The sequence below is a fragment of the Oryzias latipes genome, chromosome 21, assembly GCF_053564925.1.
Source record: "Oryzias latipes strain Hd-rR chromosome 21, Olatipes_Hd-rR_3.1".
Taxonomy (NCBI): domain Eukaryota; kingdom Metazoa; phylum Chordata; class Actinopteri; order Beloniformes; family Adrianichthyidae; genus Oryzias; species Oryzias latipes.
The window spans coordinates 32156768-32183711 of NC_136257.1; the positions used below are offsets into that span (position 1 = coordinate 32156768).

A 26944-nucleotide genomic window follows, 5' to 3' on the forward strand; every position below is an offset into this window, starting at 1 on the left:
AGCCTTTCAAGATTAAATGTTCATGTGATTTTTTACATAAATTTCTCCCAAAAGTGTGACTTAGTTATGATTTTTTTTCTACTTAATTGTATATTTTTTGGCTGCTGTGAGTTCTACTTAGGGTGACCTTGCAATATTGTAAATATCCAAATATACGTACCATTTTTAGAAAAAAAGAATCTAAAAAGCTGCAAGGGAACGTTTTAGTCAACCTGCGTAAGCACTCAGAGAGCAATGTCCTCCTTTTTATGCTTCTTCAAGTATACGTAGTGTTAGAATCCATTGAGGGAACAATTATGGTATGTAATAATAATAAAGCTTTGATCTTTCGTCCAGAAAAGGAAACAATCAGTGCAGCAGAAGCCTCGATCCTTTGTTTGCTCTTGTTCCCTTGGATTGCCATTCCTCATCCCATCTCCGTCTTTGAATTCAATTTCAGTTTAGCGGTTTGAGTTTGATTCAGTCTCTTTGGGCCATATTCTCTAAACCGTTTTGTTTGTATAGCTTTAGGTATCTGAAGGGAGTTTTTCTTTAAACCACCTGTGTCTAAAATGACTGCTTGTTCTCTGCCACTCTATCAGAGAGACAATCCACTCATTTGTAGGGTATTGATGACACTTAGCTGGAGTTGTAGCAATGTTCAATTTGATTGACAAAACTCCTTTAGTGTCAGTACGACCCCCCTACTTTCTGTTCCTGGATTTGAAGCAAACTCTGAAGTACTGTTGCTTGAGGGTCCTCTGGAAGCTGGGGGCACAGGGAGTTTCACATTGACCCTAATCCTAAACAGTCTGAAGACAGAGATACGTACAGCCTGTTGGCAAAAAACGAGTTTGATATATCAACAACTTTGTCTATTCATCTGTAAAGAGGGCTGCAGCCAATGTTCTCACCCCATGCCATCTTGTTGCTTAGGATCTAGTGTTTATATGTCCATGCTCGGTACTCATGCCATTATCAGTGTGTCAGTGTTATTCACAGAAAACACTGATGTAGAAGTTTTAGGAACTCTGACACTTCAGGTATAAAGAAACAAGGATCATCCAGTTTTATTGAAAATAGACCAAATCAAATATTAACACCTTTTAAAAATTGAACATTTTTTGAGGGAGCAAAATAACACCAATTTATGAGGCGGCTTTCATGTAATAAAACAAGACTAAATGTAAGTCTTTATGTTCTCTCAACAATATGCTGTTTTTTATATCTGCATCATCAGCATCACTGTGTTACACTTGCTCAGGCTAGCGGAGCTGCTGCTAATGTTTACATTAAGGTGTTTCAGATTTCTGCGCACAGATGCGAGATACAGAAGGCTACATTGTTTAGTGCATTTTCATGAGAGCTTTTACTTTATTCGCCTACCTCCAACACAAGACGTGCAGCTGCTGTCTCTTTCTGTTCTTTTTCAAACTTTGGTTGCATTACCCAAAACCTATTATGACTGGATAATGTTAACCAGGTTTTTAAACCAAAAATACAAAGTTCTTGGAACATTTTTGCCCATCACTTTAGTGTTTAATGAGTTTAAAATTCATTTTTAATGTCAGTATATACCACTATTCTGATACATCTTCTACATACTCAATCTACTTAAATTTGTACAGATATATTTACCATGTCTTTTCGTTGTTTTGTTTTTGAGTTTTTATTTTGGAGCATCGCATAGTCAGACCCTAATATACATCTCTGACCTTTTAACCCCATACTCTTCGGCCCAAGTCTTGAAGTCTGCCATCCAACATAGATCTCCTCTTTCAAGCTTTTGCTCTTCATCTTTGGAACTTCCTTCTATTGCCGCTGTGTCAGATTGACTCCGTAGGCCTTGTTAATATTGAAAATGACGACCTTTCTTTGTTTGGTTTTGATTGTATGCTGTCTTTTGTAGGTCACATTATGATTCTTTCATTGAGAAGTGCTATGGAAATAAAGATATTCTATTCTATTATATTATATTATATTATATATAAAAGTTTGTATTTGTTAAAACTGTCTCTTCAATATATTTTGAAGATTTTCTTTAAACTGGAATAATTGGCCTCCAGCAGTTGCCACGATAGAAATCGTTTCTGTCAGGAACAAAGGTTTATTTTTTCCTGAAGAGCAGGTTTTTAATAATTTAGAGCTTTTTGAGAGGGCTGGATGATTTCCCAGCTCAAATATATTCTAGTGTCACCTCTTTGCAGCCGTATTTATTCGTTGGCTCTATGCTCCATTATCATCACTGCATGGTCGACCTATTTGTCTGCCATAGTAGTGGAGGAGGGTGGGATCCATGTATATGTATAAACACTTCCAGTCAAATATTAAACTTAACTCAATCATTAGCCTTTTTAGCCCCCAAATATGCTGCTGTTTGCCTCTAATTGTGATGCAAAATCTTTTCTTTTTATAAGATGAATGTTAATTGTTATCAAGTTTAAAACAGGCGTTCATTTAAAAAAAGTCTTAAATTGAGGGATTTATTTACCTGAGCGCATCCCATTTAACTAAGAGACATCTTTATTTCTAGTTGTTCATGCAAACTTAAGATTTTAAATGAATCTCATTGATAAATGGATGATAAAGTATCATCATTTATTTGATGGAGTTCCCTTAATCTGTCGATTTTCATATTTCCAGTTAACAGAAAAGCCAGCTCTTATCTTTTGTTCGTACTTGTTTTTCTTGTCTGAGTTACCTTTGGGTGGCTGTGGTGCAGAAGTAGAGCAGTCGATCTTGTGTGTCGTCGGGCAGACACTGAATCCCATCTTGCTCTTGGTGGTTGAGGTTGGCGCCTGGATAAAGCAGTGGAGCCAGCATCAGTGTGTGAATGTGTGTGTGTGCATGGATGAATGGGACTGTGGCTGCAAAACACAGTGGATCTTAAAGCAAAGTAGAAAAGTGCTATAGAAGTATACACCATTTACTGTCATCGCTGTGTTGAAATTGTGGAACCTTTGTTACAGCTGTACCATTCTTCTTGGATTTCTGATAACAGTTGCATCTGGCTTAGATTTTATTTTTTGTCGAGTGTTTGTGCTTAACAAAATCACACTTTTCCACATTTTTGTACATTTTGTTTAAGTGGCAAATTACTTTGCAAAAACCTGTTTTTTTGTTGTTGTCAATTTGCACTTGTGGCCATTATCAAGCTATTTTCATTTTAATAATGAACCAAAAGCACTTCTCACCAACTATCGTAAAGCTTGTGTTTGGAAGGTTTTCTACCTGTTCTGTTACTTCAGGAAGCTTATGGCAGCCAAATATGGCTGTAAAATTCTTAAAAAGACTGTATCTGTTCTTTTTTTATAGCTATCTACATTTTTGACATGTAGCCAAAGGTTGAATACTTTGGACTTTCTAAAAATCAATTCAACACTTAAGCAATGAGTAATCTGTTCTTGCACTTTCCCTATGCTCCTCTTTCACATTTGTGAGGATGACTACAGTACATTGCGTAGTTGTACAGAGTAGGATTAATGGGAGCCCCTGGTGCCTAAAGGCGCATTTCCATTACAGGGCAATAATTCTAATCTAATTACTTGAATCCACTTAAAGGAGTGGGTCATTGATCAGGGAGGCCTTATCAAGTGAATAAGGCTATTTATCTAGACAGGGATATATATATATTTTTTCCCCTAACATGGTTTTGTTGTCATTAATATGTGATTTAAATGTAAGCAGCTATTTATTTAGCCATTAACATGCAAGCCAAAAATATCAAAACTCAAAGATTGAAAATAATATGGTTAAGTGAAGTTTGTTTAGTTTAGCTCATCTGAACTCTAGTGCAATAAAACAACAGAAATTTGGGGGTTCCTGTTTGCTTGCAAGTGACCTCTGGTGTGGGACACCACAGTGTGATTGCAGAAATCCCAACTGAATCAAAGACTGGAAATAGGATTGTGGTAAAAGTGGTAAATGAATCCTTTAACACCGGAGCGTTAGCACCAGTTTGGAAATCCTTTAAAATATTTTAACTCTTCAATTGTTTTACGCAAATAACAGTCAACACATTAACACCCCAAACTCGTCATAGGTGGGTGAATGGTAGGGACCCCCTCCCCCACTGCACATTTTGACACTTTGGGTGAGACAACTCTTTGTTTTTCAACCAGCTGCCTGCTCCAATTAAAGGACTTCAGTAAAGTTGAACTGATTGTGACCACCACCTGAATTATAATATTTATATTATAATGATATTAATAATAATAAAATGAAAATAAATTAAAAAATATATATATATGTATATTTTTAACTTGTCCTGTCCAACAGCTGGGCAAACAGATTACAACTGAAAAAATCTTTTTTTAAACTCATATAGTCTGAAAGCAGGCCTCGATGCGTTGCTTTCTCCTAAAAAAAACCTACATTTATGTTGGTATATAAAACAAACATTAAAGTAAATTTATGTTTATGGCTGAAAATGTAAATCAATCAGCAGTACTTTGGGGTCGCTTATTCTCTGCACATCACAAGTTGGGGTGAGAATGGTCATATGGAAAATGGTCAAAGAGTTCCTGTATTTTAAAGAGTGTGTGTTATTTTCTGTCGCTGACGTAGAAGGTTATGCACAATCCCCACAAATTTAAACAGTCACTGGGAACATCCTACTGTAAAAGCTTACACCAAAGACGGCTAAAAAGTATCTTGGGTTAAAAAAATAAAAATAAAAAATCTAACAGAGGTTGGAGTTAGCCCCAACAGCAAATCAGTGGTTTAAAATTGCACCTTTCTGTATAATCATTGCCAGAAACACTATTGGTGTATTTATTACCTTTAAAAGGATAAGTACGCCTTATTTAAAGTTAGATATTCAGGCTTAAGACCTCTGTGTCCCTCCTCCCTCTTAGTTGAATAACAGCCATGTATTTACTGAATTTGCTGCATTGCCCAGGCCCCTATTGTTGTTGGCTACACCAATGACAATGATCATTTTCTAGCATCACTGAGCTGTGAAAAGTCATCATAAAACAGATGTTCAGTTGCTGAGTTTCAGTGGAGGGCTGGTGCTGTTCTTGGGCAGTTCTCAGTGTGAACCGCTTGTGTTCACACAGATGCAACAGCATCATCAGCATAATTACTATGTTTTCCAGTGATCTACGTTTGGCAAACAGCGAGCACATAAGGTCCAGATGCTGTGCAGAGGGTCGGGCAGCAGCAAATTCAATCAGAAAGAGATAATCTATGCTAATCCTCATCTGTGGGTTTCTGTTTGGAGGATCCTCTTCTGGACAGACTGGGATGCCACGTTCCCAAGAATTGAGGCGGCATCAATGTGTGGAGGTGACAGACACGTAGTGTTTAAGAACATGGAGATTGGAGCCTGGCCCAATGGACTGACGTTGGATCACCTGGAAAAGAGGATTGTTTGGACAGATGCACGGTGAGAAAGATCATTGTCTTTAAATATACTTGTTTGGATATGATCTTAAAAAAAACATTGTTTTTCACTGTTGGTATTGAGTTAAGGATCAGTTTCAGTATCATCACAGTCTGTCTTGTACACTAAGGAAATGCAATAACTTTTTTCTCCTGAACAGCTCCGATGCCATTTTCTCTGCGCTCTATGATGGCAGGGGGGTCATTGAGATCCTCCGGGGTCACGAATACTTGTCCCACCCCTTTGCTGTATCACTCTTTGGAGGCTACGTCTTCTGGACGGACTGGAGGACAAACACTTTAGCGAGAGCCAATAAATGGACGGGGCAAAATGTCACAGTCATCCAGAAGACAAGTGCTCAGCCGTTTGACTTGCAGATCTTCCACCCCAGCAGACAGCCTCAAGGTGAGAACAGCTTCAATGCTGCAAAAGTAAAATCACAAAATAAAGCAGAGCATGATTAAGCTCAGCCTCTGTGTCTGCCTTCATTTGGGTTGTCAGTCAACCAGCATGGACCTGAATAAAGATGGTGCTCATGCAGGGCTTTAGGCAAGTTAAGTTAATGCCTACCTCTTTCTTAAAGTTTTTCTTAACATACAATTGGCTCGTGCTACAGGATGAGACCCTTTCAGTCTTCTCTGTATTTACTGTGAAATAAAGAAAGCTGTAGAATGAGAAAAACCATAAAGTGCCAGTAATAATTGTGGTCTATTATAGGTAATTTAAAAAAGATGAAACTTGGAAAGATCTCTCTCAATTAGAGGAAGAATCAGATATTTTGAAAGAGACAGAAGCCTGAATTTGTACCAAGTGCAGCATGTAACTGATGATGTGATGCACCAACACCATAATCATAAAAATGCTGTGCTGGTGTCTTATCTGACAGCAGGTCTATTTGTGTGAGCCCACTTTGATTCAATATGGAGATTACTTGGATGAATTGCATACTAATTTGGTTTCAGTTGCACTTTAATATTTTATTTATTAGACTCAATTTGATAGCTTGGAGTACCTTTGCAGTGTGGGCCAAATCCATCTGACTGATGCGTTTTCACTCTGCTGCCAAATGTCTGCATTACTCTTTCTCCGCTTTCATCCTATGTATGTGCCGCTCTTTATGAGTGAATATTAGTGCTTATCAGGTTTACATCTGTTTTGTGGTTCTGCTCCTTCACCAGCGTGTCACGAGCTAATTTGCTTGTTTCTTTCTGTATCGGCTTCTCTTTGAGTGTTAAGCAAAGATAAACGTGCCTTTCCAAAAGTGACAGGAGTTCACAAGCTGCAGCTGACAAATCCGCACAACTCGGAGGAGCTGATTATTATTAATATTATTTCTTATTTTGCTCCAGTCATAACACTTTTATCAGATCTATTAAGGTGAAACAAAAAAAGGGATTAGATGCAATAAAAATACAAGATAGAAAAACACCAGCAGTCTTGTTTGCCTCTGAACATAAAAGTTAGTAGTTTTAAAAAGAAAGAGAATACTTTTTCTTTTGTAAAAACTGGACATTTTGAAAAGTCCTAAATTGGGTAGTAGATTGTCAGATTCAAGGCCAGGTGGTTCTCACAGGCAGACGGGTACTTAGAAAAAGAAGGGAAAAAAATCAATGCTCACCACATAACCAACACCCAATAAAACTTTTCTCTCATTTTAACCAATAAAAGTAAATTCCTGGAAGGCAGGTTAGTCTGAGCCACAATATTTGGAGAAGTCAAATTGCGTTGTCTCATCGTTAAAGAGTATGATTCAGTTGAGATTCAGTTTGGAAGAAGCTTTGTGTTGTGGGTGCTTGTTTTTTTTTTTTGGTTTTTATGTAGACTATTGTGAATGTATGACATGAATCCTCCAGGAGAGTTTGATGTCAAAATCGCTTTTGATGCATGAAATTCAACTACAGCATGGTGTGAAACAGTTGAGGATTGTTTTCTGATCAGGTATAATAAGGTATATACCTGAGGTAAGGTATAATATGATGTCTTGTGGATGCTGTAAGAATAACACAAAATAAATAAACAAAATAATAATTTGTGAAATATTTTTGACCTGACAAAAAAAAAAAGTAAAAATAAGCCATGTCAGTTTTCTGACGTGCTATTTTTCTTTATAAAAAACATTTTTAATAATATTTTTAGCAAGTCTAATCTTGGAATGGTGCTTTATTCCCTTAATACACTGAGCTAACAAAATAATCTAATTCCAACTGTTTAAAGAGCTGCTACACGGCGGTGACTCACTGTCCCTTTGCTTTTTTTTGTTCAAATGTATTCTTGGGAGCTTTTAGATGTGCTGTCTTTGTTTAGTATTGCAACATTTTCATGCAGACCCTTAAACGTCATACTGCAGAGGCTTTTAGACCACTTCAAGATGATCTTTTGGTTTGTTTGTATGTTGAGTGCTCTCTCTTCTTCTCTTCTCCCATCAGCCTCTAACCCATGTAAGGAGAATGATGGACGTGGTCCCTGCTCACATCTGTGTCTCATCAATTACAACCACACTGCGTCCTGCACCTGTCCACACCTCATGAAGCTTTCAGCTGACAAACAGTCCTGCTCTGGTGAGCAAAAACACTTGCCTCATTCCTCATTTTTTCTCCTTTTTAGCAAAAAATAAATAAAACAGAGTACCATTCAAGCCACGAGGCGTGGATTGCCTCTCATGCAGGCAGTTCACTTTACCGTTGACCATTAAATGGGGTCCAAAACAAAAGATTTGCAGGACCCCCCTTTAAATGACTGTCTAATTTTCTCACCAGTACTGAAACGGTTCCTGCTGTACGTTCGACGCTCTGAGATCCGTGGCGTGGACATGGACAACCCCTACATGAACGTCATGACCGCCCTGACAGTGCCAGACATCGATGACGTTTCTGTGGTGGACTATGATGCTCAGGAGGAGAGGATCTACTGGGCTGATGTCAAGACTCAAACCATTAAACGGGCGTTCATCAACGGCACCCAGCTGGAGACCATCATCTCTTCAGGTTGAAGATTTACAGCTTCTTCTTAACTTCACCTATCCAGACGATTCGTGTCTCTTGTCTTTTCAGCATTTGGTTTCATTTTCCCTCATTATATATTCAGTAATGAAAAATACACTTGGCACTCCTTAAGTCACTTAAATTAAGGTTGCCAAAGGTAGAAATGTCCAGATGATGCTTCATGCTGCCTCCTGGTTTTGTTTTAGTCCTCAGAACTAAATCACAAATATTTGGTTTGGATTGGTAAAAGCTAATGCCTAAATAAACGCACAGCTATTTATTTTAGTTCATCCTGAAGTAACTTAAAAGCATATTTCCTTTGATCTCTGGACTATTTTCCAGAACCAGATGGATAAAAGAAAAACTAGAAATATGATTTCTGGTCACAACATTGCAAAGCAAAAAGTAAAGATCATTTTAACAGTACATGTTTTGGGGTATTAAATCATCCCTGCAGACATGTCTGACAGCCTTCTCCTGCACTTCCTTACAGACATTGTGAACTGCGGTTTGGCTTTAGACTGGATTTCTAAGAACTTATACTGGCTCAGCTCCGAAAATGACGAGTCACAAATCAATGTGGCTCGCTTTGATGGGTCCCTGCAGACGTCCATCATCCATGGCATTGATAAGCCAAGGTGCCTTGTAGTGCACCCTGCCAAAGGGTAAGTAGATTATAGCAGCCTATGCACCGGCGAGTACACTGCCTTTTGTGTTAGAAAACCATGACCGGTACAAAAGAGGGATCAAAGCCCTGCTGTAAAGGGAAAAAAAGACCTTGTTCCCACTAAATTCTTATTTTAAATAATGCATTTGATAAAACTTTAAAAGGAATAACAGACTGCTCATACAGAAGACAGAAACAAGGGATGAAAAAAGAGAAATAATGTTAATGATTTTTCATTTTTGTTTAGGAAAATCTTCTGGACCGATGGCAGCACCATAAACATGGCCAACATGGATGGGAGTAACAGCAAAGTCCTTCACCAAAACCAGAAGGATCCTGTAGGTCTGTATAACTTTGCTCAGCAAATTACAATACGTTGTTCTGTTGTTTTTTCATAAACTTTTGCCTGGTATTTTGGTTGGGCACAGATATCCAAGCTACATATTTGCTGAGCGATGAGGTTCAGTTTGGGTCAGGAAAAGGTTGTGAGGAAAAACGCAGCTCCGACTTCTCTTCTGTGCTAACCAGGTCACAAATGTCAAATTCTCCCAGCACACTCGGCAAAGGAGGATGTCATCGTTTTAGCGTTAAGGGGTAAAATTGAGTCTATATTTCAAATTTTGAGCCCTAACAAAATAGAAGTTACCTTTTAACAATTATGTCATCCATAATTCTATCCAACCAATCAACTTGAGCTTTGAAGTTCACCTTGACTATTGGGCTGCATGGTGATGTAGTGAGTGGTTGGCACTCTCGCCTCATTGCAAAAGAGCCCTGGTTCAAATCCCAGTTGGGACCTTTCTCTGTGAATTTGGGATGTTCTTCTTATGTACGTGTGGGTTTTCTCCGGGCATTTGGATTTCCTCCAACAGTCCATAAACATCAGTTTCACTGGCATGTCTAACTTGTGTTGCCCTGCATCACACCGGTTCAGGGTGTACCCCATATTTGCCCACAGAAGCTGCCTTGGTGACCCCAAAAGCATTCAGTGTGTTCTGAAAATGGATGGGCTTGACTTTAGGCAGCATGATTTATATTCACCTTTTGGCTTTCTGGACAAAATTAAACCCTTTAACACAGTAGCTGTCACCAGTGACAGTGAAAGAACTCACGCTCCTAGACGTAAGAGAACTTTTTAATTCCATCGGAGAAAAGCAGCTTTGCGCTGTTTGTAAAGTGTTGCATATCAGTGCAAAGCTGCTTTTTCCTCCAAGTCAGAACCGGCTGGAATTACAGTGATTGCATAAACGGTTGAAGAGTTGAAGAGCGTCAACACTTGAGCTAAAGCGCCAATTGTAAAGAGTTAAGTATGATGGTAAAGCTGTTTGGTTTTATTCTTGTTTTCCGTTTCTTTTTTCTCCTGACATCACATAAACATTTCCACCAAATTTGCAGAATTATGTGGGGTTTTTTAATAGTTTGGTTTAACAATTTCTAAATTAAAGATGATGTTTGTTTGATTTTTCTAATGTGTTTTTTCTTTTATTTAATTGAATAAATGTTTGTCATTTTAACTTATTCATTTAAAAAGGATAGACTATAAAAATGCAAACATTTTTTTTTGTCTGTCTTAATTTTTATGGCCTGACAGTGTATTTGTCTATCACGTACTTGTACTGTTATCTCCAATATTACATTTATTCCAACACATGCTTAAGAACAAACATTTTGTGTTGCTGTTGGGCAAAAATCCGGCTCTCCAAGTGGGATTTGTTCTTGTAGACAGGCTGGGTTTGAGATAAAAGATCAGGTAAGTGAAACTGAGAGGATCTGGGAGCAGACCTGCTGTGTCTCCACACTGACAGCAGCCAGCTTTCATGGATTGAATTTAAAATAAATGAACCCCCTGTTTCCCTTTGTTAGAGGTTTACCACCCTAAACCAAATGACAAAAATGCACACTCCAATTTCTTGTTTGGGTTGAAAACAGGTTTGAATTCTTTTCCTTAAGAATATTTTGATCAGTTCATGTATGTATTTCCTGCTCACTCCACCCTGCCAAGTGTGGTTGGGAAGTAGAATCAAGTTGTCATTGAGCAAATATTGGAAGAGTCCTTGGACGCTTCCCATCCATCACAGAAACACAGACTGAGATCCACACACGCTCATATTCGATCCAACGGCCAATTTAAAGTTCCCTTTGAACCAGGAAGCCATCACGCTGTGAGGCGCCAGACGAGTCCCCCGGAAAACATGTCATGCCGCTGAGCATCAAAGCTTAGCAGCACAACCTTCAATGCTAAAAGACGAGAGGAATTAAAACATGAACGCATCATTTTCAATCTATACATTTTGATACCTTCTCTAAATTAAGGAAGAATCTTCTGGATGAGCATTTCAACAAAACAATCTGCACACATTTTACTGGGAATTATTGAACGCATCCTGATTTGAACTGTTTTAAATGCATGTTCAAAGTTATTATTTGCTGTCCGGTTTCATCAGTTTCATCTTGATTCAGTACAAAACATAAAATAGGAAACAATCACCCGGTTATCTCTAGTGGTTGTTGTAACCTTGCTCAAGGTCAAACATTTGTCAGAAGGAGCAGCCTTGTTTTCTTCAGTCCCGCAGGCCCGTCAACAGCACAGATAGCAGGGTGCGCCGTATTTCACCGGTTTCATTTATGATTATGCGGCAGACCTGGGGACAAGAGTAAATTAATGATGCATTGTGACTGTGAATCTGCCAGACATGAAACCATGGTGGGAGACTGGGAGACGTCCAGAGGCACACTAGTGAAATAGCTTTTAGTTCCATCCATTAACAGGGATATTCTTTTTTTTTTTTAAATCAGCACGCCGGCCAGAAAATGCTTCTTCTTCTTCTTGATCATTTTTCATGCCAGCTGGAGCGCGTGTAAACAGATCTCCCACGAAGATGGACGAGCAAACACATGAACGTTTTTATTAGAGCTCATTCAGCTCAAAAGACTGAATACTAACGTGCAGTTCCAACCATAAACTATTTGAAGAAAGCAGTCATGAGCAAAAGTTATCCAGGAAACAGAAAATGTATAGAAAACAGCTACTAACTTGATACATGACTTAAGAAAAACACTTTATCCATTATCTTTGAAAAGCTGAACATTTTGGACTTTGTCAGTTTGCTGGACCTCTTTTTCACTTACGGTGGTTGTTTTAGTTTTGGTTTCCTATTATTGTTTTTTAACATACATGTATGCATTGAATTTTTTTTTCTTTCAAGGTTTTTGATAATTGGTTTTATAAACATATTTTTGCCATAGGGAATACCATCAGAAACCAAGTTATTTTTTAAAAGTTTCTTATAATAGGCTTTAATATATCTTTCAGAAAATACTATTAGAAACCAAGGTCCTTTTCTCTTTTGCTTCTTTTAAAGCTTTTCATGTTTGGTTTTAATATTTTTTTTCTATTCGGAAATGCCATTTGTTAAGGTTTCTTTTTTTTTTGGTGGTATTTTGGAGAGTGGGTGCATCCCAGGAAATGTTTGAACTCTGAGTGCTGACCTGCTGTGCCCTCCTGTCCCCCCCCCCCCCCACACACACCCCAGGTCTGTCAATAGACCATCCTGCCAACAAGCTTTACTGGATAAGCTCGGCCAACAACACAATCAACAGGTGTAATCTGGACGGCAGTGGCCTGGAAGTGCTGGAGACCCTAAAGAGGAAGTTATCCAAAGGCACGGCTCTGGCTGTGATGGGTGAGTGGAGCTGGCTGTGAGTGGATCATGCTGCCAATGAGGATTAGTCACAGAATGTGAAGAGGGTTCATGTCTAACTGGTTAACAGAGCCATTCAGTCGGCCCACGCCACAATGGCGGCTTTACTCCGCGTGATGACGCAGAAGCATTAGATCATTAAACCTGTGATGGGTGATTGATTTTCTTACTTTTTTTTATAATGAAAAGGCGGTAGAATGTTAATTACATGTTGATTCTTGCTATCAGCCCTGGATCCAGTTTGTCACACCATCCATCAGCTGGTAGGTTCATTAAAAACCACATAGACTCCATTCTAGCCTCTTTTTTTATTTCTCTTCTTTAGTAGTCAACTACCCCAAGAAAAAAAAGCAAAAACTGACAAAACTACACTTAATTTGTTAGGAATGTGCAAAAAAGGTTATTGTCTTTTTTGGTATAAATCCACACAAAGTCTTCAGTGTTAATGTAGCCGTTGTTTAAAACTGAATTCCACCCCCATAATGCTTTTAATTACTCTACTGAAGCCGAAAGATGACCAAAAGACACAGATCTATTAGATTAAACTGAGTATAGTTGATGAAAACTGGAAGTGTCGGTCCCCCCCCCCCCCCCCCCCCCCCGAGTGACGCTGTCATCCGCTGCCCCCTCACAGATAATAAACTGGAAGAATTGATGACCCCTCACAGCTTAGGATATCCTCACATGACACCCTTTCTTCTGTTGCGCCATTGTGATGCTTCATCCAGAGTTTGTTTAAACCAGAGAGTGAACTGTATGCCAGATTGAATTTAAAAAATGATAATAAAATTACATTTAGGTGCCATATTTGCTCTTGAAAAGGACATTTATATATGGGTTAAAATACATTTTTGGATGCTTTCTCTATGATTTCAATGTCTTGACTAGTAGGCACAATAAAAACAATGTAAAAAGTTTTAGATAGAATTAGCCTAAAACAAAAACAAGTAGAAAACAAGCAAAGAATAAATCATTTTTGGCTGTGACACTGCTAAAAGATCAGCTGCGATGTGAAACTAACAAAACAAAAAAATCTATTTTTTTCCCTGCATCATCACAATAAAACAACATTAGTTTGACTTCTCTCTTTAGTTATTCTATAAGAATTTATGCAAAGCCATAGAGCGTAATATGCAATCAACATAAAAACAGTTTGAACACTTTTTAAAAGGTATTTAAATTAAAGTTTTGCCATAAATGCATCTATATTGCCACAGTAAAGGGTCGGGCATCAGAGCTTAGCAGTCGGATATGAAAGTCCAATAATCAGTCTTTCTTATTGACCATATATGAGGCAGCATACAGGGTTGTTGCTTTATGGATCTATCTGCAGGCATTCATGCAGACCTTAACCTCTGCAAAGTATCTCTGATATCATAAAATAAGGAGGTAAAAGTGTTGGAGTCTAGCAATAAAACTGAGAGCTAAGATTAAAATAAAAGAGGGACATCATTTACTCTATCAACTGTTGTCATCATTTTCCAGCTCTATAAACTGCAAAAAAGCTTTAAACTCTGTCCGCTACAAACCCAACAGGTGGGGGAATGTATATAACAAAATTATATACTAATGTGAGAGTGAATGGAAACTACAAAACCACTTCCGAACAAGGAGAGATTTGTTGTTTGTGCCATGAAATACTTAAACTTAAAAGTTTTGTTGTAAAAATAGTCTTTTCTTTCTCGTTGGCGGGTAGAAATTCATATGTGCACAGGGCATTAATTACTGTGCTGCAGACTAACAGCAGGGCAGAATTTAATCCCACTGTTTTGTTAGCTTTTAGCATTTTGCTATTGAAAACCGCTACTTCTTGGCTTTCTTTTGCAATCATCCCTTGTTGTTAAGACTTCAGAGCGATGGACCTTTGAGACTTCATTACTGCATTTCACAAATGAGAACAAGAAGGCATGGTGACATAGATTAATGGCTTGAATCCTGCACAAGAGCAGGTACACCAAAACACTGGAATAATGTCTGCTGGCTTCCATCAATCACAACAAATGTCACACTTCTTTTTGGGCTGGAAACTGAATAGTGGAATGACCAAAGCTATTCAGCCTTGATTCCATTTTGCTTTTTAGTCGAACATATTTGTTTTCAATTAGCGGCACAGATGGATGTAAATGACCGATTTTGCCCAGAAATATGACTATCTGCTGAGTTTAAGAGTTCTCTCACACCAGATAGTGCTCTGCCCAAGTACATTTGACCCCAAAACACGGTTTATTTGGCTTGTGCGACTGATTTGTTCTTTACTCAGGCATAAATAAGCAGATTGCGCCATTGCCCGCTCACAGAGGTGAGCTGCGACACAGTTCAGTGGTCTTTAGTGTGATTACTGAACATCCTGTGGTCCTTCAAAGCTTCAGCATCATTCATGTAACACCTGCAGTCACATGACATTTGCCTAAAACGGTTACATGGAAAACAGGCAACAAAAGTGATTTTCTTTTCTTTAAATCACTGGATAGTAAGGCCAAATCTGAATTCTTCCCTTACCCCTCCAGATTCCTCCCACACCTACATTTATCCCTCCAAGTAAAGAGTTATGGGAAAATAGCATCTTCAAATTCAGACGTTACCACCACTCGATGATGTCATCAATAGTTGCCGGTCATCTATGTTAGTCTGTAGCTGCCAGCGCTCGGAAAATACATAACAACATCGGCTTTATAACTTTAAAAACTTCTGTGCTCCAGAGCACACCCATAGCAAGAAATGTGTTTCTCCCCAGCAGGACACCGTGACGCGGATCACCCTACTGGCAGAGACATACCCAGCCTTATGCCACTAAGGCTCCTCCTTAACAGTGATTTGGAGGATCAACTCCAAAATCCCCCTACAACTGGAGCAATAGGGAAGAGCCATAGGGGTAGGGAAGCAATGCAGATCTGTCCCAAATCAAAAACATCACCACAGTATGAGTTATGCAAGACGGTGGTGTCTGTGCTCAGGCTTGGTACAGGCAATGTAAGCTCCGGTCAAATAAGAGTAGACGTGGACTAGACACTTTCGATGGATGCAGGCTGTTTACGGGCAAACCTGTACAGGGCACAGAAGTGGCCCTCACAACATTTCAAGGTCGTAGACCGCTCAGTGAACCTGTAGAGTGAAAATGTTCATGCAACAGTTTTTCTATGGGCATGCTGCTGGCAACAGGTTGTATACACTAATACAACACACCAAGGTGAAGTAGGTGAGACACAAACGTGGCAAATAGTGCAGACTGCTGAAGGAGGCCGTTAGGGCTGTTCATGCCATACGTGTGCACTCCTGCCTGTTAGAAATGAGGAAATTGAACAATAAGAGTGTAGTTTGTATGGACGTCCTATGGATATTTACTTATCACGTGCATGCGGTCAGTAAGGGGCCACGACTAATACCTAGTGTGGCGTAAGGGCAACACATATGTCACAAGTGCATCCGACCTACATTATTCCTACAAATACCTTAAGAGACACTTGTCACACGCACAACAATGGTATGTTCCATTGTCATGAAATGCTTTGAGGTGGCCGTATGAGCCTCAAGAGAACTGCAAAACACACTTTCTATGAAAACCCAGATGAGACTTTTCCACATTTCTTCTACCTCACAGGGACATCAGCCGGCCTTTCATCAAGGTGTTTTACTCTGACAAACCTGGCTTTTACGATGGTCATCAATTACCTGACAACTAAAAGTCGGCTTATCAAGAAAGCCGACTCTACTTAGACAGACATAACCCCACCCAGCATGGGACATGCCTCACTAAATATCAGCTTTCCGTGTCTTCTGGCTGTAAAATGAGCCAAAATCATCACCATCATTCTCCAATGCTGTGTTTGACTGTGGAAAAGAGCTAAACCTGATGAAAAGTCCTGTCTAGTATTTGCCAAAAATGTTGCTGGAAGTAAAAGACAAACACTTCCCCTTTTGTTCATCTTCACATTGCGACATTGTTCCAGAAGCTTTGTTGTTTAAGAGGAATCCCTTTTGTGAAGTTGACCTCAACGGAGGAGGCTGATTTCCTGGCAAACTTTCCAAACAACTAGTTTGTTGTTGATTTGTTTTCTCTTTATGTTTTTCTGTTTTTTAAATTTTAACATTCAGTAAAGCCTGTAGGCTCTAGTATGGAGGTGTTAGGATGGATTCTTTTCCTGTGATTTTATCAGCAGATTTTGACCTTAAGAGAAATTTGTTGGAATTTAAAAATGTAAAATCCTTCAAAATTTAAGTTTTTTTTACACTGCTTGAAAAAGAGTTCATGGTCAACTGAAGGCTGGCAGCACGTATTTGCAACTTAGTTTTGACACCAAAAGCTGAAGGTTGAACGCTTTTTTTGTGCAAATTGGTTGGATGAACTTTCAACAAGGAAACCGTTGTGCCTTGGATGGTCCAAACCTAACAATTTAAGCTTCTGCTTAAGTAAAAAAGCAAATGTAGTGTTTTATGCACATTATTCCCAAATGTGTATTCACTATGAAGCGCATAAAGGCAGTGGGATAAGAACTGAAGGCCATCTGTCCCACTGAAGTTTGAATCCTACCATTCAGAGGCAAGAACCAGCAACACCCCCATCTACGTTTCTGTCTGTCATGTCATCAAAATGTCTATAGTTGAAGGTTTTTGTATTTACTTATATATGTCATTCTTTGACAGATCAGCCGGCAACCAAACGTTGCCGTTATCTTTCTTAAAGAGGAGAAATCCACAATTTTAGAGGAAATCTTTGTTTTTATTTCTTTGCAGGAACCTGTCATGTCAGTTTAGATGTTTTACTTTTTTTGATATATATAAAACACTGTAACGACCAAACTGTTAGCAACAGAAGGCCGAGCCACGCGGGTCTTCAGGCTTTGTGATAATTGGATTGGCTTGCAGGCTTCCATGAGGAAAGTGCGAGTGATCCATCACCCTCGACGTGTTTGGGATCAAACTAGCCGTTTAGGTGGAAATTGAATATGATCCGCCACAAGCGAGCAATCACATTCAGCCAGCGGTCCACACGGCATCAAATTAACAGAAGGAACAAAGCTAATCGCAGCGAGCGTGTCCTCTGGGGTGAATGTTTTTTTTACACTGCGTGCAGACTGTCACTCTCACTCACGGGCATTTGTCTGATTTATGGAACGGCTCTTTTCATTCCCTGTAAGGATAAAATTCATTGTAAAGCCATCAGTGCGAGCGGGAACTCTTTGTGCATCTATGAGCGTGTTTGTTTGATTTGAACTCCAAAGGTTGTAGGGATAAAAGAATTGAACGCCCTGTGATTTACTGAAAGCCTCAACTGCTAAAATAAGTCTGTGTCATTAAGATTAGGCTGCTCGTTGTCTAACTTGAGAGGTTCGTACACAGCAGCAGGTTTTTTTTTTGCAGAATCAGTGCCTCTGAGGATGAATTGGAGCAAAACGTAAAAAAAGACATGAACTGGTAAATGACACAATCCTCTCTCCTCCAGATATTCTTAGATACATTTTCAGACTCTAAATTGAGAACACTGTTGTTCTCTTTTGGTTTCAAGTTAGTTTAAAAAATAGCTTTTCTTGTTTGCAACAATGTCGGTGTTAAGTTTGTGTGTCTGATATGTTTGGATGTTTGTTTTTGTTCAACTCCCTTGAATCATTTTCATTTCAAATTGTCCTTTTTCCATCATATAACCCAGGTGCTGCACACCAAGCTATTTCTGGTCAGAAAGAAGTTATTTATTTTTTTCCCTGTTTGATATTTTTCCAAAGGGACTAAAACATCTCGCGGTCAAATATAACATTTGTCCTAAAATGAGTGGAGCCACCTGACTTCTCTCCACTTCGCACGTCACATTGATAGTCGCCGTCACGTATGATTTCTCCTGAGGAAAGAGGTGGCACCAAGAGCACAGTGTTGGGGTGGGAGGCTGGGTTTGTTGCGTGAGGTCAGGAGCCTGTGGTGCATGTGCGTGTTTGCAGAGACACACTCATCACTTACGGTCCTGGTGGCGGCACTGATGAAGCCTGGAGGGCTTTGTACTCTGTCACACGGAGGCGAGCCGTCAGAGGAAGACGTTAAAGCATCATGACACATCACAACTGCACTACATGAGCTCAGCCGCTCTGGCACCAACACAGTCTGTTTCACAATTCTAATTCTTGATTTTACTCAAGAAAAAAAATGTGAATTAGAGGAAATATGTTTCATGCTTTAAAGCAGACACATCATAAGCAACAAGTGAGCTGTGCAGGGGACCGAGCTTTTTAATCTCATTTTAGAGAATCCCTTAATTATTAGGGTTTTCTGTTCTAAGAGTCCAAACCTTCAGGGATTACTCTGCATAACAGTTTGAATCTGCAAGGTTGGTATGCTTTGTATTAGTGTGGATATTTACACTCAATAAAAAAGAAGAACACGTACTCACTCCTGTGTTCGCTGTGCTCAGAGGTTCGTGTTCTCCTTACAGGCGGGAAACTCTGGTGGGCAGATGATGAATCCGGTCAGCTGGGAACTGTCACCAAGAAAGATGGACGCAACTTTCTGCCTTTGAGAAACAAGACAGGTGGAGTGGTTCATATGAAGGTTTACGACAGGGAAGGTCAGAAAGGTAAGTGAGGCAAAAACACAATTAAACGCAGAAATGCACACTTTCTCCACTCATTCCTCTGGACTGCATGCTTCTCATTTAGGAAGAAATATGTGTCAGGTGAACAATGGAGGATGCTCCCAGCTCTGTTTCCCAACCTCTGAGACCACCCGCAGCTGCTCCTGCACTCTGGGATACAACCTGCGCAGCGACCGAACTACTTGTGAAGGTAAAAATGTCCAACGTTTTTTAACTTTACTCCAGCATCTACTGATTCATGTACTTCATCGTGTGTCTGGCGACACGAAGCACAGTTGTCAGGACCCAAAAAAGAAGACTTCTCTTAAAAGACCCCCGGTGCACCCATTGTCTGTTTAAGAGAACTGGACTGGCATTCCAAACAGGAAGAACCCGCCGGCTCCAAGAAGCCAAATAGAAGCCAGAATAACCATACTTGCTCTGATACCTTTTATAAAATATGTTCTTGATAATATTAATGTATTTTTTTTTATTATAGTCTTTTTTCTGTAGTTCAAGTTGTTCAGCTTATAAACTGACCAATCAGATGCCTCATTAAAAGTAGGTGGAGCCTGCCGGCCACCATGTCCATCGTTCAAAATGTTTGATTGACAGATTGCATGTAGCTGGCTTTTAGGTGGTTGGGGTGCGGACTTCCAACCAGCTCACTTCAACGTGACGGCGTCCGTACAGCGAACAAATGGCGACTGAATTGACCTCCATTTTCAGGGGGTGACGTCACACTCGGTTCAGTTTCTCAGATACTGTCAATGTGTGCACTGTGAGGACAGACAAAAAACCGACACATAAACCACATTTAACGCACACTCCATACAATTATTCATCCTACATTGTCCATAATACGAGGTTAGAGTCTAAGACTAGTTTCAAGAAAACTAACAGTTTTTCTTGATTAAGTTCATAATTAGCATCACACTGCATTTTACTACCCAGAGTTTGGCAAATGCATTAAAAAAGTGGATTCTTTCTTTAATCACTGTCCACTTTAATGATCCAGTGACTGTCAAGAGTAATTCATTTGTTCATTTACTTCCTGTTAAATCTGCAGCCCTTGCCGTTTAACTTTTTTTTTTTTGCTAACCTGCCAAAGAGCACAAAAGTTGTCTTTTCCAAACTTTCCCTATTGTGTTATTGTCCTAAAATCTTTTATTTCTTCCGGCCAAATGCAAATGTTGAGCCTTCTTGTGGTTTGTCGGGATGAACTGTGTATCGAACATCTCATCTTTCTCTGACATACATTACTGTGAATATTGTCAGGTGTATTGACCTGTAGATAAACCTTTCACTCAGAAAGAAAATGGATGATAAATCTACTTATAATATTTTCAAACTGTTCCTAGAATATTAATAAGGAATTCTGAATGCAGGAAACTGAAAGATTGTGTTCATTCAAAAGTTAAACTGTATAAAGTTGTGTTTGCCCGAAATAATTTCATGCATATCCAAACGTGTTTACTTTTTACTAAACGATCACCTAAAAAAGCCTCTCTGTTGTTTTCTAGGAGTTGACTCATTCCTGATGTATTCCATCCATGAGGGAATCAGAGGAATCTCTCTTGATCCGAATGACAACACGGAAGCTCTCATGCCCATCACAGGAACCCTGTTTGCTGTTGGAGTTGACTTTCATGCTGGTAAGAAACAAACTTGTCCGGCGGTTCCCCATGTATCGCGAGAGTTGCGTTCCAAAAATAACCCTCAATCGGTAAAATTATTTCCGTGTCACACCGCCACTACGCACATTTTGTTCATATTGTATGGATGACAATTGGTCATACATGAATATATGTGACAAAAAATGACAAAAGTTGTGGTCTCTTGACTTGAAATTTTCAGAGTATAACGAAAGAACCACATTAAAACCAAATAAATAAAAGAAAAAAAGTACAAATAAATGCAAAGATCACTTAAATCAAAGTAGATCATGAACCCTGTGTGATATTACGCCGTTTACATGCAATTCATTTGTGATTTGTGTGTCAATTAAGTAATATGTACGCCGTATATGCAATGTGAAGGTTATATAACGGTGGTATTTGCCTGAAAAGTTCAATAGACAAACATGGAACGATCGGGGAAAATCAGAAATCTCAGTGAGATTTGTGGCTAGTGGACAAGATGTGTGAGATTTATGTAATGATTGCGTAAAAACTTAGTAAAATTCGCCTAAACTGTGTAATTCTCAAAAATTAGAACAGCTCTAAACGGAATTTACGTAATGACCCGTCTGCCAAAACCCTCAATGGAAATCTGCAAGTATAAACGTATGTGTAACAAAGGACTTAAGTTTCAATGTGCAAAACATACGCAGTGGCTTTGTGACACGGCCAAATATGTCAAACTGAACACAGTCTGTACAGGAGAAACAGCGAAGAGGAGAATGATTGACAATGGTCTACAGCCAATCAGGGTGAAGGACACAATGGCCTCCCCTCTGAAAAAAAAATCCTTAAAACAGTAAGACTACCAACGGTGATGCACAAAAATGATGAAAAGCCATTGTAACAGTTAAATTCATCACCTATGAAGGAAAATAAAGTTGAAAAGATCAATAATGTTTAGAATGTTTTCTTTTTGTTTTTAGTGTAAATGCATGACATGATTTCTTTCTGCAAAAGAGCTGGGGAAAAACCAAGTGGTCTTCTTCTGCTTATAAATGAAGATATAAAACGATTCATTTGAAATGCTAGTTGAAATGTAAAAATGAAATCCTGTGAAATGACCAGTTTAGCGTTAATCGAGGAAGCTTGGCTGTTTTTGATTTTTCTGCATGCCATAAAAGAAAAAAGAAGAGGGTGATTTTATGGCCTTTGGTCTGCTTAAATGTTAGCGTAACTCTATTTTTGCTATATGCTCCAGTGCTCCAAGCTAAAGCCATCCTCTTCATGCAGCAGGTCAGACACTACAACGTATTCATAAGCAAACTTCTGATTGACAAAACCCAACGGATGAGCGGTTCACCCTCGCCAGGTCGGCAGTTTATCCTCAGATGACTACAAAGAAAATGCGACCATGCAGGAGTCATTTTCACTGAGTGGAAGTTTTAACAAGTAACATCACAGCAGGCTGCAGATGGAGAATAAGTCACACGCTGCAGAAAAGTTAGATTCTGCTTTTTCATTTTTAACGTCCATACCCTGGAAGCCACTTCTCAGAATTATCCCTCAGAACCTGCGGTGTCCAAACAGACTAAGGCAGAGCTTCATTCAACGTCTTTCATTGGCTTGTTTTCCCTCCTTTGACGGCCAAAGCTTTCAGGATTACTGACTCTCTCACATGGCTGTGGGAAAATGTGCTACTTTTTTTTCCTCTTTTCCTGTCAAAAATAAGTAATACCTGACAGAGTTTACAACATCAACTGCTTTTTAGAGTAAAAAAAACAGCATTTCAATCCCATTTAATTGCAGACTGTAACTGGTTGAGCTTTAAAAGGTTTATTTGGTAGTATGTTTTTGTTATTTCGTCTGCTGTTAGACCACCATATTTGCCTCTGCTGCAGATGTTCTGTTAATGTTCTATTAGTCTGACTCCAGACATTGTTCTAGTTTTGTCACTCAACATTTGTTCAGAGAATTTCTTGTGAAACATAAGACAAGTCTTTGTCTTCTTCCTGCTCATCAGTTTTTTCATTCAGCCTCTGTCAGACTGTAAAATCACGAACTCTGACCTTAACTGAGTCCACTAAGGCCTGCAGGCCTACCCATGTTGTTTTGCTTCTTTGATGACCTTCATACATAATTTAGCCGGAGCCTAAATACTTTTACTCACAAACCCAGGGACGTTTGGGCAAACGTACTTTCCTCAGTAAATTAAATCCTATTTATAAACTATATAATGCAATTGTGTTTGGAATTTATCCGTTTTTGAATTAGTTAATCATTTAGGGGGAATAATTAACTTATTTAAAAATTCATAAAGAAGTAGGAGTTTAGAACAAAGTTTAGATATAGCTTTAAAAGTCGCAATAATTCATTTACTAAATGTTTTTTTGTTTTTTGCTGGTTTTGCTCACTGAATTGTATTGTAATAGAGACAAACACCCACATTGACTTGTGCACACACACACAGATAAATATATATATGTATATACTGAATATATATATATTTTTTCTTTTTTCATAATAGGCAACAAGCTTGTAAGATATTCTGTACTTGATAGAGTCATGAGACTTTCCAGCGTGAATAACACAAAGCTATTTCCCTCCAAATCTCTAAAATAATTCAAACTCAAAGCAATTCCGAAGCCATTGCTTCTTGTGTGGGGAGAGTGATGCTACTGTTTGTTACAGCTGTGCTTCCCTCCATCTGCTTTCTAAGACAATATTGATTGATCGAGCACACTGAGAAATAAATGAAAATAGAAAAGAGCTCCAAGTTTCTATTACATATATAATATATATGGCTGTTGAAGGAAAAAAAATAAGTTTTTTCTCAATATTCTGCACCGAAACTATGTAAACACTTCAGTAGCTAAACAATTATGTTCCTAAACTAACAATTTCTAAAGACTTATTTTTATCTAACAGAAATGAAAGATAAGAGTAATATTAAATGAATACAAGAATGTTGACATGACTGAATGCAAAGTAACTTGCAATACGTTTGCAATAATTTACAAATATATGTAATGTATATCTGGAAATGTAATAATTTTGGATCATCTTTGTGTGTTTTTTAGGTTTTGTTTTATACAAGCAGGATATGAACTTTTTCTTGTTTATTGAACATTTTCTTCTTGATAGTCTTTTCAGCTGACGTGACGTGACGTGTCTGTCAATCATCATCTATTTTTAGACTCAAAATTTACATTCAACAGCATAATTTCTTCCAGAACTTTTCCCATCGGTCTTAAAGCATCTCACTTGATTCAAAAGTTTAAGTTAATGTCAAATTAAAACAGAGATCAACAATTTAGTCAAATACAAGTCAAAAAATGGTCTGCGATTAACAGAAACACAAAATATACAAATTAATTTTGTTTAAACTTGAATGAACCATCATCAGTCGGACAAGTAAAAAAATAATCAAAACTGCTTGCTAGAAAACAGAGTTTATCAGCTACACAATCTTAATATGGTGCACAGGAAGTATACCTTACAAAATAAAATCTCAAGATGAGCTCCAGTACTTCATTAAAATCTTAGGCAAAAAATACTAAAACAATTACCCAAAGTTTTGTGTAATACTAAGGGTGGACTGGTCACTTGAAGTGACATAAATTTTCACTTCTGAAACAAATTATCAGTCTGAATGCACATAAGGGAATTCTAGTCCAGGACCAGGAACCTCTCTCCAGTTCTTTTCCAATCGGACTGAGCTTCAGTTTCCTTAGTCTGAATACGCTTAATGTTCGGAGCGAAACAATGGGACCAAAACGGCCACCATAGCAGGCATTATGGGATGTATCAGAGATAGGTAGGTAGCAACAATAACTGACACAGCAACTCATTTAAATGTAGTTGGATGAATGTAGGCTCAGAGGTGAAGAGGCGAGTGCAGGCAGGTTGGAGCGGTTGGAGGAAAGTGTCAGGAGTGTTGTGTGACAGAAGAGTGCCAGCAAGACTCAAAGGAAAGGTGTACAAGACAGTGGTGAGACCAGCTCTGCTCTATGGGTTAGAGACGGTAGCAGTGAGACAGAGACAAGAGGCTGAGATGGAGGTAGCGGAGATGAAGATGTTGAGGTTCTCCTTAGGAGTGACCAGGTTAGACAGGATAAGGAACGAGTACATCAGAGGGACGGCTCATGTTGCCTGTGTTAGCGACAAAGTCAGAGAAGCCAGACTGAGATGGTTTGGACATGTTCAGAGGAGGGATAGTGGATATATTGGTAGAAGGATGTTGGAGATGGAGCTGCCTGGCAGGAGGGCAAGAGGACGGCCAAAGAGGAGATACATGGATGTCTTAACAGAGGACATGAAGTTGGCTAATGTTAGGGTAGAAGATGTCCATGATAGAGTGAGGTGGAAAAGGATGATTCGCTGTGGCGACCCCTGATGGGAAAAGCCGAAAGAGAAAGAAGAGGATGAATGTAGGCTCATTAAAACTACTTTTAACGTGATCCAAATTGCTTCTCACTGTTTTCCAGACAATCGATATGTCATAAACACTTATCAGCGTACCTTCTTAGCCGTCGTATCCTCAGTAAACGGCGTGAAGCGTGCCTCCGCCGTACCAAAGTAAAAAGTGTTTGTACCTGATGTTGATATAGATTTTCAAAACTGGTCTGTGAAATATAAAGTTAGATTAAGTGAACTATCCCAACAAGGATTGCAAAGTGCAGGAATCCATTGTTCTTTCTCTTGTTCCTTGCCTGGCCAATGGCTGAAGAGATCTTTTGTCACGTGGTTTTGTTTACAAACTTTGTTTCGTAACAGAAATATCTGGTTGACGGCAGTTTAAATACAGACCAAACCTAAGGTTCAGGACTCGATCTGGGTCTGGATCAACAGACTTTTCCTGTCTAAATACACCCGAAAATATATACAAATATTAAGTTTGATTAACTGTATTCTTCTTAATAGGGGAATAAACCTCCCAAAACACTGTAGAAACAAAAAAGGTAACGTATTTCCAATGACAAATAAAGCCGGAAAACAATAACAGACGTTTCGTAGTTTGGTTGTGCATAAGGCTAATCTCTTCACAGTCTTTAAATTATTACTTTGCATAAATGTTCTAATGGAAAACTTGTCTTAAAATAAATGTGAATACAATCTGAGAAACCTAAAAGGTAAAACTAATTCTGAGGTGGGAACATTTGAAACAATTAAAAGCTTAACACGTAATTTGGCAAGAGCATAACACAACAGACAATCGTCCTACCATTTAATACCCCGGGGATGTGAACATGCAAATGTGGAGCTAAGCCCATCAAAGAGTCACACCTGATGGCTTCCACATTTCATTTACATATTGTTAGAGAAGCCAGGCTGACAAAGCAGAACAGATGAAAGCCCTGCAGCTGTATTCTGTCATGTGTCATTTTTGTAATAACAGAGCATGAGGCCAGACAGAATGAGATTACCGTTACCTGTGTAATGTCATCTAACAACCTGTAAAAAATTTAAAATGACCGAGGCAAGAGTTGAAAGGGTTCCGACACCAAAATTGCCAAGAAAAAAAAAACATGTTTTACTTGAAGCTTTACAGCCCTTTGGAAAAAATGGCCAATAGTCATCTTTTGGGTTCGTACTCAGTATGTCTACATGCTGTTTCTACACTGTGGTGCTTTATAGTGCCACGCAACATCTGGTGCAATGGAGCAATAAATGCAGCAATAAAATGAGTTTTCACAAGGTGCTTTATTTGAGAACATAAATACTTCTGTTGTAGCATCATTTGTCAGCCCACTTCCCTCCGTCATTAACGCCGTGGTGTAATTTGCAGGAAATGACACCGTGTACTGGACAGACATGGGGCTGAACAGGATATCCCGCTCCAAACGGGATCAGACCTGGAGGGAGGACATCATTACGACTGGCATCAGTCGAGTGGAGGGCATCGCTGTTGACTGGATTGCTGGTTGGTGTTGTGACTCAGCGGGTCTGGAGTTATTACTGCAGGCTGTCCAGTCATTCTTTTCCATTTAAAAGTTATCTCAGTCATCATGAAAGATTCTTATTTTAATGTTGAACGCCTGAACACACATCTGTAAAT

The 26944-nt window shown here is 38.9% G+C and overlaps 1 protein-coding gene across 9 annotated transcripts in view; it reads left to right on the forward strand.

Moving 5' to 3' along the window:
* The window catches only part of lrp1bb (low density lipoprotein receptor-related protein 1Bb), a 389546-nt gene that overhangs the window by 265139 nt on the left and 97463 nt on the right, over window positions 1-26944 (forward strand). For all 9 annotated transcript variants that reach the window (XM_078939203.1, XM_078939200.1, XM_078939196.1 and 6 more), the window contains 11 exons: window positions 5204-5368; window positions 5526-5770; window positions 7792-7923; window positions 8122-8349; window positions 8840-9011; window positions 9261-9355; window positions 12547-12696; window positions 19130-19270; window positions 19353-19478; window positions 20791-20922; window positions 26675-26809. In XM_078939203.1, coding sequence (XP_078795329.1) covers window positions 5204-5368; window positions 5526-5770; window positions 7792-7923; window positions 8122-8349; window positions 8840-9011; window positions 9261-9355; window positions 12547-12696; window positions 19130-19270; window positions 19353-19478; window positions 20791-20922; window positions 26675-26809 — 1721 coding nt within the window. The remainder of the gene's footprint in view (window positions 1-5203; window positions 5369-5525; window positions 5771-7791; window positions 7924-8121; window positions 8350-8839; window positions 9012-9260; window positions 9356-12546; window positions 12697-19129; window positions 19271-19352; window positions 19479-20790; window positions 20923-26674; window positions 26810-26944) is intronic.